This window comes from Equus caballus, chromosome 7, assembly GCF_041296265.1.
Source record: "Equus caballus isolate H_3958 breed thoroughbred chromosome 7, TB-T2T, whole genome shotgun sequence".
NCBI lineage: Eukaryota > Metazoa > Chordata > Mammalia > Perissodactyla > Equidae > Equus > Equus caballus.
This window is the reverse complement of record NC_091690.1, coordinates 88454341-88467647: the sequence shown is the minus strand read 5'-3', so window position 1 is coordinate 88467647 and position 13307 is coordinate 88454341. Positions and strand designations below refer to the sequence as shown.

Sequence of the window (13307 nt, the reverse complement as noted above, 5' to 3'; positions counted from 1 at the left end):
TTTGCCCAGCTCCAAGGCAGGCTGTGTCCACACTGACATTTGCCAGCTTCCTGAATCCAGAGCCTTCCTCTTGTTGAGGTGCTCAGGCCTCACCCCTCCTCTCTCTCCCTGCCTGGTATTGCAGGAGAGCAGCCCTTCCTGATGCTCCGGGTGTTTGACAGGGGGAGAGAAGGGGAACCATTCGCTGCCTGACTTTTCATCCCCATCCCCCTCCTCTTCCTGTCCCCACCAGGTACACGGCTTCCGCAGCCCCGGCCCTGGTGCTCACAAGGCCTCAGTGAGGTTTCTGCTCCTCTGCAGAGTGCCGCTCTCACCAGCTACACTGTTACTTTCCATGGAGATCTTGTCCCCACACAGGTGGACCGTTATGCTGTGCTTTTTCTTAATTATCTGGGAAGCAGGGTTTTGCCAGAGGACAGTACATTGACAGAAGAGGTCCTGGAGTCAGACTGCCTGGGTTCGGATCCAGCCCTGCTTCTTGTCAGCTCTGTTACCTTGCACAGTTCACACCACCTCTCTGGAAATGGGGATGACGTTCGATGCGCCTCTCAGGCTTGGGGGATTCATTGAATCAATACACACGAAGTGCTTGTCACCTGGTCTGGCGTACGCTCAGTGTTCAGCGAGTTTCTTACCATTTCACGTGGTTTGGAACCAGTGAAGGAGCCTGGGAGTCCCGGATTCTAGTCCTGACTGAAATGGCTCTGTGAGAGGTCATCTCACCTCTTTGAGCCTAGTTACCTCATCTGGAAAATGGAGGTAAAACACCTTGGAGGGTTGCCGTGGGAATTAAGGTGACATTTGGATGAAACAGAAGCCCCATTCCTAGGTTGCAGCCCTCATCTTCATAGTCTGAGATGGCAGCCTGAGCTCCACGTTCCTAGTGACAGGATGGAGGAAGGGATGAAGAACAGACAAAGGGTGCATGCCATCTGTCTCTTAAGGAAGGGTCCCATAAGCCATTACCAAACGTTTCAGCTTGAATCTGATTGGCCACACTCGGCTGCAAAAGAGGTTGGGAAATGTAGTCTTCATTCTGTTGTTCAGGAACAACCAGGAGGCTGTGCCACACATGCTCATGTGTTTACCACTCCTTGGCAAGGCCCTCCAGCAGAAATGCTGCCCCCTCCCTAGGGCCGGGCTGCAGTCCCAGCAGCATAAGGCCCTGGAAGGACCCGGGTTGCCAAGAAGCTCAGGCAGTGCCACAAGGGCTGAACAGATTTGAGTACTGTGTCCAGCCCGTGACAGGGACCCTGCCAGTCCCAAGGTTCCGCTGCCTGCAGAGCTCTTAGGCTGACACAAGTGTGGTGGGCCATGAGCTCCATCACTTGTCACGGCCTGGATCAGGCCAACTCCCCTGAGCCCATGAACAAAGGACCTGAACTCTAAGAGGCTAGGGAATCCCTCTGTAACTGTGGGCTCTCCACTCAAGGCTCACAACCATGTGCCCCGGGGCCAGTAAAGCAGATCTGGATCAATCAAGTGGGATTTCAGTGTCCTCAAGGACCTGGCAAGGGCCAGGCACACTGCAGAGAGGCCTCTGTAAAGCCAGGTATTGTCCTGTAACTTAGCTGTCTAGCAAACTGGGTGTTCCAGATTCCAGTGAGCTCAGCGAGAGGCTTGTCGTAGGCCATTCTCCTCCCTCTCACTTCTGCTTGAGAACAGCCTGCACAATAGCGTCTTGCTGAGCCCAGAGGGCCTTCCCATCTTCACTGTGCCCCTGAAAAGGTGGCGCGAAGTGAGGTTGTTGAGGCGGATGTAACCTATTCTAAATGCTGGAGGAGCTCAGTACTTAAAGATGTCCTTCTATTAAGGGGATAGCCAATCTTTCAGTTGCCGAGTTCAGCAGCCTGGTTTTTTTCTATAGGAGATTTGTGTAAAGTATTCAGGAACCCCAAACTTCTTGTCCTTTCACCCTAGGCCTTCCCCTCTGCTGCTGCCCCTCCCTCTCTGTGCCTTTTGCCACTGGCGTGGTCTTCTTTGCCTTTCCCTCTGCTCCTGTGGTCTGCTTCTAATGTGGGTGTGAGCTGACCCCATGTGTTGGGCACTGTGCTGGGGCATTATGCATGCATCAACTCGTGCAGTCCCTCCTAGCAACCGTGGGAGGTAGGCGGGGACAGAACAGAAGCACCTTTATCACACAGCCGTTTGGTAATGTGGGACCCAGGACAGCATAGCCCATGCATGGTAAATTGTATGCAGTCTGCATATGCCAGGGGCCGGCAGAGTATGCCCCACAGACCAAATCTGACCCGTGGCATGTTTTGTATGGCCTTGCAAGCTCAGAATGGTTTTTAAAGGGTTATAATAAAGAGGAAGAATGTGCAACAGAGACTGAATGAGGCCCTCAAACCTGAAACATTGACTGTCTGCCTTTATAGAATAAATTTGGCAAGCCCTGTACACAATAGGCAGAGTTTAGTACAGATTCTGGAGCCACACTGCCTGGGTTCTAGAGCCTGTTTCATTGTCGGTAAAACAAGAATAATCTATAAAACAGAGCTCCCACCGAGCTGTTGGAATTAAGCGAAATAAAGAACATCAAGCACCTAACCTTGAGTGGGCTTCTTTGGAAGTACTGGGGGAAGATATTTCAGGCCCTTTGCCAGGCTTCTCGACCCAGTGGGCATGAAAGGCCTGGCGCAAGGCCTCTGGCTACCCCGGCCCGAGTGCAGCTTCCTCAGAGCGTGTTTCCTTTGGCAGGAGGAGAGGGACCTGCCAGCTGCCCATCGAGCTGTGTCCTGCTGGTAGGTCAGCTCTGCCTTCCTCCCACCCCCATTCCTGCTGACCGTCAGCTGGTGCCACTCACCAGGGCCGGGCACGACGCCCACACCAGGTGCCGAGCTGGGCCCAAAGGTACCAAGCCTTCCACTCTCCCGCCTCGTGCCCCGGAGCCACCTGGCTGAAACTCCGGCTGAACTGTAGGAGCTGCGGCCCGGGGTCCATCCTCTCCATGTGCATTTCCTCACTCGCAGGCCAAACAGGCAGACATCTGTGTTTCCCCAAACCCAAGCTTTTGGCCAATGATTGCCTTCCTACTAGGGAAAGGAGAGGGATGTCCCAGGCTGGCCAGCCTCCCTCTGTGAAAGGAGGGTCTGTAAAGCAGATTTTCAGTGGGTAATGAGTGAAATGTAGAGATTAGAAAATACAAATCATTGAAAAATCAAAAAGAATATTTTCCAATCTGGATAGGGATAGGCTTTCAATTCTTACAAACACTGGAAAAAATTATAAGATAAAAGATTAATACATTTTACTACATAGAACCATAAAACTTACGATTTACATCAAAAGACCTAAAACAAAATTTTAAGTCAAACAGAGAAAAAAGACTTATGCAAGATATGGCAGAGAAAGAATTAATATTCTTAAAATAAAAATCTTTAAAGCAACAAGGCTCTTAATTGATAACAACAATAGCAAATATTTATATAGTACTATGTACCAGGCATCATTCTAAGTATTTTATACATACTCATTTAATCCTTGTACACAAATTTATGATAAAGGTACTATTATGCCCATTTAACAGATGAGGGAACTGAAGCACAGAGAGGCTAAGTAACTTGCCCAAGGTCACTCAGCTAATAAATGGAGGAGCTGGGATTTGAACCCAGGTCATCTGGCTTTTGGGTCTGAGAGCTTAAACTCTATTTATGTTTTAAATAGGAAAAAGATACGAAGCAGTCAATACACAAAAGAGGAAATACAAATATTTGAGAAACATAATTAATTTTCAGTTTCAATGGTAACCAAAAAAGTACAAATTAAAACAATGAGATACCATTTTTTGTCCTTGAATTAGGAAAGATTTTTAAACATTATAATAACTAATAAATACTGGCCATGCTGGGGTGAAAGAGAGACTCGCACAGATTGCTGTAGTTAAAGTCAGGTGGCCTTTCTGAAAAGTACTCTGGCAGTGCTCAAAACCCAGGAGTCTCAAAAATGTCTATACCCTTTGACCAGGAATTCACATTCTAAGAATCTAATTTGAGAAAATAATTAGATAGACAAAGAGTCATGCATAAAGATGTTCAGAGGAATGCTATACAAAATAATGAAAAATTAGAAACAACCTACTTATCTGACAGTGGGATACAGGTTAAGGAAATTGTTTAATCTCCATAATGGACAATTAGGCAGCATTTTAAATAAATCTGTATAACAAAAGACACCATAAACAAAGTGAAGAGACACACCACAGACTTCTGGGGGAAGACACTTGCAATGCATGGAACAACAAAGAATTATATAAACAAAAGAGAATACACGAAGAAAACATGCAAATCAATAAGAAAAAGGTAAACAACCAAAGAACAAAACAGGCAAAGAATGTCTACATGCAACTCATAGGAGAGGCCATGGAGGGCTGATGAAGTAAGTGACGCTCCTCTCACTGGTGGGCAGGGAAATGTAAGTTTATTAAATATATTTGTCACAATAGCGGGAGTCCAAGGGCAAAGAGAGAGGGAAACAAGTTCATATCCATTGCTGATGGGACCAGAAATGACCGCAGCCACTTTGGAGAGCTATCATTGGCCATACAGAGTAAAATGAAACGTGATCCACTACACCCACACTTCTAGGAATCACCGCTGCGCAAACACCAGTTTGTACAAGGAGGCGTGTTCAAGGATGCTCATTGCAGTGCTGTTTATGATAGCAACAATTTTAGTATTGTATAATATATTGTGTATTATATATTATATAGTCTAATAAAATAACAGTTATCATTAAAGAGCTGTCCATCAGAAGGGAAATGGATAAATAACATGATTTATACATAATGCAATACTATGCACAGTTCAAATAAATGAACTAGACCTGTAACTATCAGCTCAGATGCATTTCAAACACAATGCTGAGTGTAAAGAGCAAGGCCCAAAAAGGATACATATTTGAGTGATACTATTTATGTAAATCTTTAAAACAAACAGAAAATATTACATAGTATTTACGGGCACATAGATGTAGAAAAAAGTAAAACAATCATGTGAATAATGTACACCAACTTAAAAGTCGTGGTGACTTCTGGGAAGCGGGGGATGGACGGGGGGCAAGGATGGGAGGGGGGCTTAAACTATCTTCATGATTGATTTTTTTAAAGGGAAGAGTCGAAGCAAATACGGCAAAATGTTAATGTTCTAAATCTGGGTGGGGATATGTCTTTCTGTTAAATTATTTTTGATGCTTTTCTGTATATTGAACTATTTCAAAATTTCAAATTATTTTTAATTTACCTTTTGACTGATTTGCAATTCCATGGAGAAATGTTTGTGTTATAATATTGAGGGATAAAAGCAGGACAAAATATACACAAATATTTACAAATTAAATGTCCAAAAGAGATATCCAAAATATTCATGGTAGTGGGCAAGATTCTGGAAGTCTGCTTTTCTTTACACTCATCCATATTTTCCCTTTTTTCCTGTTTGCCATGAAGATGTATTTTATATCCAGAAAAAAATTTTTTTAACAACTACAGAAAGATGTGAGTGAGTTTAAACCCTAGGAAAGAGTCCAAAACCTAGGAAGACGTGATTTGATGGAATGGGAGCATAGCGGACTGTGGGAGAGCTGCACTTGCATGCTGGCTGGGGGACTCTCTGGCTGTATGACTCTGAGTTCATTCAGTCTTTCGTCTAGTCAACAAACCTTTATTGAGCACCAGCTGTGTGCGAGGCTGCATGCTGGAGATACAGCAGATACTCTCCCTCACTGTAGAGCAGATGGTCCAGTGAGGAGCAGACAGTAACCAGGTCACCACACAAGTCATCCGCCCACTGCCTTCGAAGACAACACGCACGGGCCATAGCAAGAGTCTAAGTTGGATTGGGTGGCCGGGGACTCTGGCCTCTGAGCCACATTTAAGCTGGAATCTAAAGGATGAGGAGGTCTGGAGCCCAGTAGAGCAAGGACTTCGAGAGTCCTTTTCGAGAGAAAGGAAGGCCCACAGGGCGTGTTTAAGGAACTGAATGAAGGCAGGGTTCTGGAATGCAAGGGGTGGGGGGAGAGTTGTTGGAGGGAGGCCAGCAAGACAGTCAGGAGCCAGGTCACTGAGGGCCTCCCAGGCCAAGGAAAGGCCTCCTTCAGGGTGGTGGGAAGTCGGAGGGGTCTAGGCAGGGGAGTGAGGAGATCAGGTTGCCGTGTCAGAGACCACCTGGTTGGGAAGCAGCCTGGTAGTTAGCTGGCAATGGGCAGGGCCCAGATGAGAGAAAAGGGCTTCAGGATCAGGGCGATGGCAGCAGAGATGGAGACACATGGGAGGATTTGAGAAGTTTTTGGAGACAGAGTCGGCAGGTCTTAGGTTATATGTGTGTGTGTTGGGGGGTGGGAGTGAGGGAAGGGCCAAGGGGGAAGGCCAGGTTTGGGGCAGGATCCGTTGTGGATTGGTGGGGGTGGGAAACAGGGCAACAGGAGCAGACTCAGGAGGCAGGGGTGAAGCGGGGACAGAGAGCATGCCACCAAGTGTCACTGAGCTTTGGTTTTTTCATGTGTAAACTGAGGTTGTGACGACACCTGTGTCCCCAGGTGAGTGTTTCAACCCTGTTCTCCAAAACCATGTCCACAGCAGTCTCCCCTCTCCTTCACAGGTGGGGCTTGTTATTCCTGGGGCTGGAACGAGCATGGCATGTGCGGGGATGGCACCGAAGCCAACGTCTGGGCCCCGAAGCCCGTGCAGTCTCTGCGGTTGTCGTCAGGTCTCCTTGTGGGCTGCGGGGCTGGCCACTCCCTGGCCCTCTGTCAGCTGCCAGCCGTTCCTGCACTGGACCAGGGCCCCAAGGTCACTGGCCCTTCCCCAGATGCCACTGAAGATGCCAAATCTCAGGAAGCCATGGATAAAGAGAAACTGGAAGGAAAGACAACCAGAATTTCTACCCAAAGCCAGTCTGACACGTGCAGAAATGGGGGGCTTGTGACAGAGCCTCTTTAATAAAGTGGCTTTTTCCACCCACAGTGTTGCTAGAGAATTGCTTTGTCAGGTCGTGGGGCTGGCCTGAGAAGGGCTCAGGAGACACTGTGGTTGGGTTGACCTCAGAGTGGAACAACGGAGGCTGCCTGCCCAGAGTCCGGGGCTTAAGGAGACAGACATCCTTTCTACGCAGCAGATGAGAATGAGGGTTAGGTCCTCGCCAAAGGACACGGAAAGCCAAGCCCAGCAGGAAGGCTCCCGCCCATCCCTGCCTGGTGGGGACAGAAAGCTCGGCCCTATCCCCAGTGGTGGTTTTGGTCCAGCAGCCTTCAATTCAGCAGGCCAGAGGGCTCCTAGGCCCTGCTTGGAGCAGCTGCAGCCTCTCCTCGGCTTGTCTTCTCAGCGCCCAGAGCACGTCGTTTGCTGCTTCAAGGATATTGAGATACCCTGAGCAGATGGCCGGATACTTGGATGGGAAGAGGTTCTTGTCTTGGTGACTAGGACCAAGGGAGAAAGCCCTGGAGTCTGGGTGGAAGGGAGTGGAGAGGAGTAAGTGGAGGAAGGGACAAGAGACCTGAGAAGACTCCACAGCGGAGACCCCTGGGACTGACAAAAGAATCCAGAACGAGTGAAACTCTCGGAAGATGGCTGTGTTCGTCTGAGCCAGGCAGGACTCTGGAGCCAGTCTGTGTGACCGTAATTGCCAAGCTGTGCAGTTTCAGCTGAGGGACAGGCCACAGCGTGGGAAGAGCAGTCTAGGGATAGCCGCGTCAAGACCTGAACCTTGACATCTGCCCCCAGGCCCCAGCCTCTGCAGGAGGAGGGCCTTCAGGTGAGGTGAGGACCAGCCCAGACCCCGGTCCCCAGGCTTCCGCGGGGGGCAGCTATGGCTCTGGGGGACATAGCACCTTTCTCTCTGCTGTGACTGGCAGCAGACCTTTGGCCAGAGGGCCTGAGAGAGCAGCTCTCCCTGGGGGACTGTGTGGCCATGTCCCCAGCTAGCCAGCCAGGTCTGCGGCCCATCCCACACGGTCTGCCTTTGTGACTCAGGAGAGGGTTTGGGTCTGTGAGGGCTGGGCTCCAGTGGCTTTAGGAAGTTACAAAACCCCCGGACATCAAAGCTGGAGCACCTGAAATGACCATCTAGCCCAGTGGCCTTCTAACTGCATTCGGTAGAGCCCAGAAGTCTTCTGAGAACTCACTGGCCACCTGGGGCTGTGGGTATAGGAAGGCCGAGTTCCCCACCCTCCACCTTATTCACAGCAGCTTTATTTTAACCTATGTTATATATTGGGCTTCACAGAAGATTTCATTGGACATAGGGTCCTGGAGAAAGTTTAAAAACCACGATCTTATCCAATATTTCATTGTGCATTTGGGAAAATGGAGGCCTAGAAATGGGATGGGACCATCTCAAGGCCATACTCCTCACTCCTGACCCAGCAGGTGACCCATCCAGGGCCTTGAGCCAGACAAGGAAGGGGCATAAGGGGTATGCCCAGGGGCAGGTCCAGCTCAGGAGAGTTGGGACGAGGATAATCCTGAGCTCCCCAGGCCTGAACCTAGGAACCTCCCAGAGCTGTCACCCGACCTTGAACGCCAGCGCATGGAGTCCTGCTCCTAATATTGCAGCCTAGAAACACTGCTGCCCCGGCCAGCAGATCCCTTGGCCTCCTGCCTCCCAGAACCAGGGGAGGCCAGTGCAGCCTCCACGCACCTCTGGAACATGGGGAAGGACGTCTCTGTGCACTCTGAGCTGGTCTTCCAAGTTACCAAGCCCTCAGAGATGCAGCAGTGGATTGGATGGCCCAGAGACGACTCAAGCTGCAGCAGGCCCATTACTGGCCACCACCCACCATCCTCCAGGCCGAGTGGTCTGCATCAGCCACTCAGCCCAGAAAGCAGTCCCACACAGCTAGTGCTCGGCCCTCCTAGACAGGCTTTCTCCTCACGAGGAACCAACATGCTCGCTCCCAGCGTGGCAGTGCCGAATCCCCCCGACCTCTTTCAGCACCTGCTGGCAGAAATCCAAGTCCCAAGTCCTCTGCTGCTCAGCCTGGTGCCTCTCGAGAGGCCTGCCTGCGGGCACAGGAAGGCATGTCTCAGGGCTCCTTCCCAGCCTGAACCAGGCTCGGCGGCGCCTCAGCCCTGAGCCTCAGAGCTCAACTCAGACCCGGAGACAGACCCTTTTTGGAAGTGTGCAGGGCACAGATAATCCACACGTGGAAGACCGAATGGCTCTGGCACTAGCAGACACCACAGCCCGTCCCTTCACCCCAAGTTCCTCTGCGTCGCCCTCCAGACAGCAGCAGACAGGCTTTCTCCAAGTCAGTTCACTGGCTGCATCTGATGAGGGCCCCAAAGCTCCAGGAGGTGAGGGGCTGTTGACTGCGCCTCCCAGGTTTCCTTCAGAACACTTTGGTCCCTACTGGTCTTTCTCAGACTCATGGATGTCCAAACCCCTCATTCCTAATAGACCCTGAGCTCTTTGAGAGCAAAGGACCGGGGCTGGGTCGACCTGGAACCCCTCCCCAAGGTCGGGTCCTGGTACAGAGGAAGTGCCCAGTAAATGTTCATGAATGAACCAGTCACTATACCCTTGGGGTCACCGTGGGGTGGGAGGTTAAATGGGTGGGCTCTATGATCCCACACCCCTACCCCTCGTCTGCTTTTATCTCTTGCAAATGTTTGATAACTATGCTGTGGACGTCGTAACCATCTGACGGTCAATTAATGTCGATATTATCCACCTAGTTAGCTAATGAGCCATAGGAGCCAACCTGAGAAATACCCATTTGTTTTTTAAAATTTTTTTTCTGATGAACCAAGTAAATTGGGCTTCACATTCTTCCCTTATGAGGAGGAAAGGAAAACGAAGAGGGGAGCAGGACCCTGCTGTGTGCTCACAGGTCTTGGGCCTGGCTCCTGGAGTGATTGTTGATGCACGTGCCAGGTGTTAGTGGGATGTTTACATCCCGGCTGCCCCGCACGTGCTCCCCTCCTCACCGTAGGCCCCCCTTCTTTCCTTCACGCCCCACCACCTTTGGTCGTGGTGGGCCCTCAGACCACAGCCGGATGAACCTGTGCTTGGGAACAGTGAATCCAGGCCTAGGACTCAGAGGAAGCCCGCTGCCATGCCCCCAGGCAGCTGCCACGGCTGAGTGAAGTGACTTAGTGATAAATTGAAATTGGGAGTTAGTAAGTTAGTGGGGAAATGGTGGGGGTGTTAGAGGGAGGGGGTTCCAGATCCTGAGGTGCATGTGCGTCACCGCTGCAAGTTCAGAATTTCAGAGGGCCGGAGCCCAGAGAGGGCCCAGAGCTGGGAGAGGAGAGGCTGTGGCCGTGCCAGCCGATGTCAGCAGCCTCAGCCCCCTTCTCAGGGCAGCAGGTGTCTGAGCAGGAGAGTGAGGGGTCAGACGTGTGTGTGGAAGCCTCAGAGCAGCATGTGAAATGGCCCTTCTGTTACAGCCGTGGCACTTCATGAAGGCAAGCAGGAGGCCAGGTCCTGAGGGTCCTGGGATCCAGGACCAGCAACTCTAGTGTTCCTGTCGATTCCACCGCCAGCCCCATGAAGGCCTTGAGATGACTTAAGCTGAGCTCTGGAGTCAGACCACCTGGGTTAAAATCTTGGCTTCGTCTCTCATTGGCTGTGCGGCTTTGGGCCAGTTACTGTACCTCTCCATGCCTTGTTCTCTTGCCTCTAAAATGAGCATGTTGAATTAGTGTGGGCATCAGGAGAGAACTTTTCTCAGATGCCTTGCACATGGCAGATGCTCAGTGCATGTTAATCCTCTTTCACCATTGGTTACTGTGTCCCTGGAAACCCATGTTCCAAATGGCTTTGTGTTGAGTCCAACTTGAGTCCACTAGAGGCATTTCTTCCAGGGCGGATCCAGGTGGAGGGAAGATACCCGCTTGCAGCAGCTGAGGCTGCTTGGCTTCTCCATCCTGATATCCAGGCATGGCTGTTGTGTAACAGCCCTTTGGCTACATCACCCCTGGGCAGAGGCCTTACCATACCCACGGCTCCACTGATCCCACCCACTGGTTTCTGGACCACACAGGGAACCGGGACATTGAGGCAAATGCTTAGAGGGGATGAGAAACTGTTAGATGAGAATTCAGCACCCACCCTCAGTCCCCCACCCACCCATATGATTGTTGACTCAGGTCATGCTGGGAGGTGTCAAGGGAACTGAAATCAAGGGGAGACTGACACAACGTGTTTGTGGCCCTGGGCAGAGCACTCCCCTCTGTGGGCCTCCGTTCCTCATCTGTAAAATGCTCAGAGGTTGACCACCGAGACCATTAAGAGATTGACTGCCATGACCACTAGGGACTTTTCCACCTGAATATTTCTGGATTCTCTCTCTCTCCTGGAAAAGAATTGGAACCCCAATCCCTCACTCTACTCCCAACCCAAACCAAGTGAACAACCCAAGCAAATCAAGATCCCTAGGACAGGTCTTCATCCCTTCCAAGATGCCCCCAGGCTGAGGAAAGGGTGTGGGATGAGGGGGGTCGAACAGACTAGGTCTAGCAAGGGTGCAGCTGGGTAGGCTACCCAGACCTGTCAGGCAGACCTCTGCCATCAGATTCAAGAATGGCTCTAGGAGGGAGGTGACCATCCTCTGCACGGGGAGGCTAGGAGCTCTGACATGGCCAGATTCAAGGAGTTATGAATTTGGCGTGATTCACTGAGAAGTTTCCATGTTGGTCAACCCTCTAGAGGATGTGTTCATCGTATGCACTCTCTCTTCTGAGAGCTGCCTTCTCCCCCCACCAACAGGATCTGCAGGGGGTTATCCAGAGGACAGCTTCTTCCTGAGGGCCTGGCTTCCCCCTGGTGCTAGGACAGCTGGCTCCTTGGGGGCAGTCCTTGAGACCAGAGAGCCAGGGCTCAGGCTCCCCACCCGGGGCGCAGCAGGCCTGACCAGAGGCCAGAACCGAATTGCAACACTGCCTGAGGCAATAAAAACCCAAATCCACGCTTCATCTCAAAAGTCAGCTTTTTATTATTGAGGGCCCGGGGAGGGGAGGGTGTCGAGCGAAAGCAGCATTGCTCTCTTTCCAGGAAATGTTGCGAGCTGCAGCAAAAGCTCAAGATGTTGCATTTTTTTTCAACTCAAGCATGTGTTTTTCAAAAATATCCTTCCCCACCCCCCCCCACCACTAATTTTAGAATCAGACCAAAGCCAAGCTACTGTCCTCTGTTTCCGTTGGGAAAATACTACATGTATTCGAGATGCAGAAGTGTGTTTCTGCAAACCTCCAATTGCTTCCGGAAAACAAATCTGCTTTAGACTGTACAGAAACCATGAGACAAGAGGTATTTCATGCTGGGATCGCTTTGCATAACATTGGGCATGCAGTTTTTTACTCTGAAGTACTAAATTGCACACAATGCCAGGTTGTGCCTTAAAAAGGTGGGGGAGGGCCACCCCTCCCCGGTCCTGATCTTTTGGTGCTCGAAAGTAACACTGGAAAATCTGTACAGTGTTGACTAATTATTATGAACAATTTGTTGTGAAAGTTGGTTGCACTGCATCTACACACCGAGAAGATGACAGAATCAACCTAGACTAGCCGCTGTCAGGGGTCTTGGGGTGACGTCCGCTGGGTCACAAGCATGCCAGACAGAGGGAAGAAGGCAGCAGGGCGGGTTTCCACGATTCTATTTGCAGCAGAGTTCTCAGTTTCCGCGTGAGAGATGAACTATGAAGGTGAGGTCAATATGACCGATGACTGACCGACTGCCCTTGTTGGAACCTTTACTCTGGATCCCATGTACAAAAAGGGAAGCAATTCGTCCCGTGCCCAGCCCTCCTCCCATCCCCCTCCCCCGAAAGGTACAGGTTTCTACTGAACGCTGGTACAGTTTGGCTCCAACAACGTGTGTAAAAGTAAAGAGCTTTGAAAGAAAATAAAGGACTTTTGCTTTTTTCTTTTCGTTGTTGTTTAGGGTAATCATACAGTTGCAGGGGGGTGGTGGGTTTGGTTGGCTGGGTTTTCTGTTTAACTTCATGCAAGTCATGCTAAGGAACCCCTCCACCCCCCTCCCCAAATAAAATAAAACTTTAAAAAATGAAAAGAAGGAAAAGAAATCCTCTACGGTCGGTTACCATTTGGCCGTAGGAAAAGCTACGTCCGTCCTAGTACAATGCCTGGGCCACTCGGACTCGTCCGGCAAACCTGCATGGCGTGAATTTACTCTGTCCGAGGGTGAGGAGGGGCTGCAGGTCCACCCAGATGCTTAATAGCCACCAGTGTCCTGGGCCAAGCCGCCTGGTCAAGTCACTCTCACAGCCTCTGTCGGCATATACTTAGCAATGACAGGGCTTTCTTTGCAAAGATCTGTATGTAAAGAATACAATTAACACTTGAGCTTCTC

General features: G+C 50.5%; 2 protein-coding genes across 44 annotated transcripts in view; one reads left to right on the top strand and one right to left on the bottom strand.

Annotated features, from left to right (window-relative positions):
• The window catches only part of SERGEF (secretion regulating guanine nucleotide exchange factor), a 229510-nt gene that overhangs the window by 201861 nt on the left and 14342 nt on the right, over positions 1 to 13307 (top strand). For 22 of the 42 annotated variants that reach the window (XR_011441161.1, XR_011441160.1, XR_002809363.2 and 19 more), the window contains one exon: positions 6597 to 6958. The exons of 4 other annotated variants lie outside the window; for them this stretch is intronic. Coding sequence is in view for 28 of the 38 variants with exons in the window: in XM_023646145.2 (XP_023501913.2) it covers positions 6597 to 6937 (341 nt within the window). In the remaining 10 variants the exon portion in view is untranslated. Of the gene's footprint in view, positions 1 to 232; positions 760 to 2703; positions 2857 to 6596; positions 6959 to 13307 lie in introns of those variants that run through there. 16 more of the 42 variants (XR_011441162.1, XM_070274920.1, XM_023646146.2 and 13 more) reach the window with 3 other exon arrangements.
• Positions 11908 to 13307, bottom strand: part of KCNC1 (potassium voltage-gated channel subfamily C member 1) — a 40816-nt gene continuing 39416 nt past the window's right edge. For both annotated transcript variants that reach the window (XM_023646138.2, XM_001918234.5), the window contains exon 4: positions 11908 to 13270. In XM_023646138.2, coding sequence (XP_023501906.1) covers positions 13206 to 13270 — 65 coding nt within the window. In that variant the 3' untranslated portion in view covers positions 11908 to 13205. The remainder of the gene's footprint in view (positions 13271 to 13307) is intronic.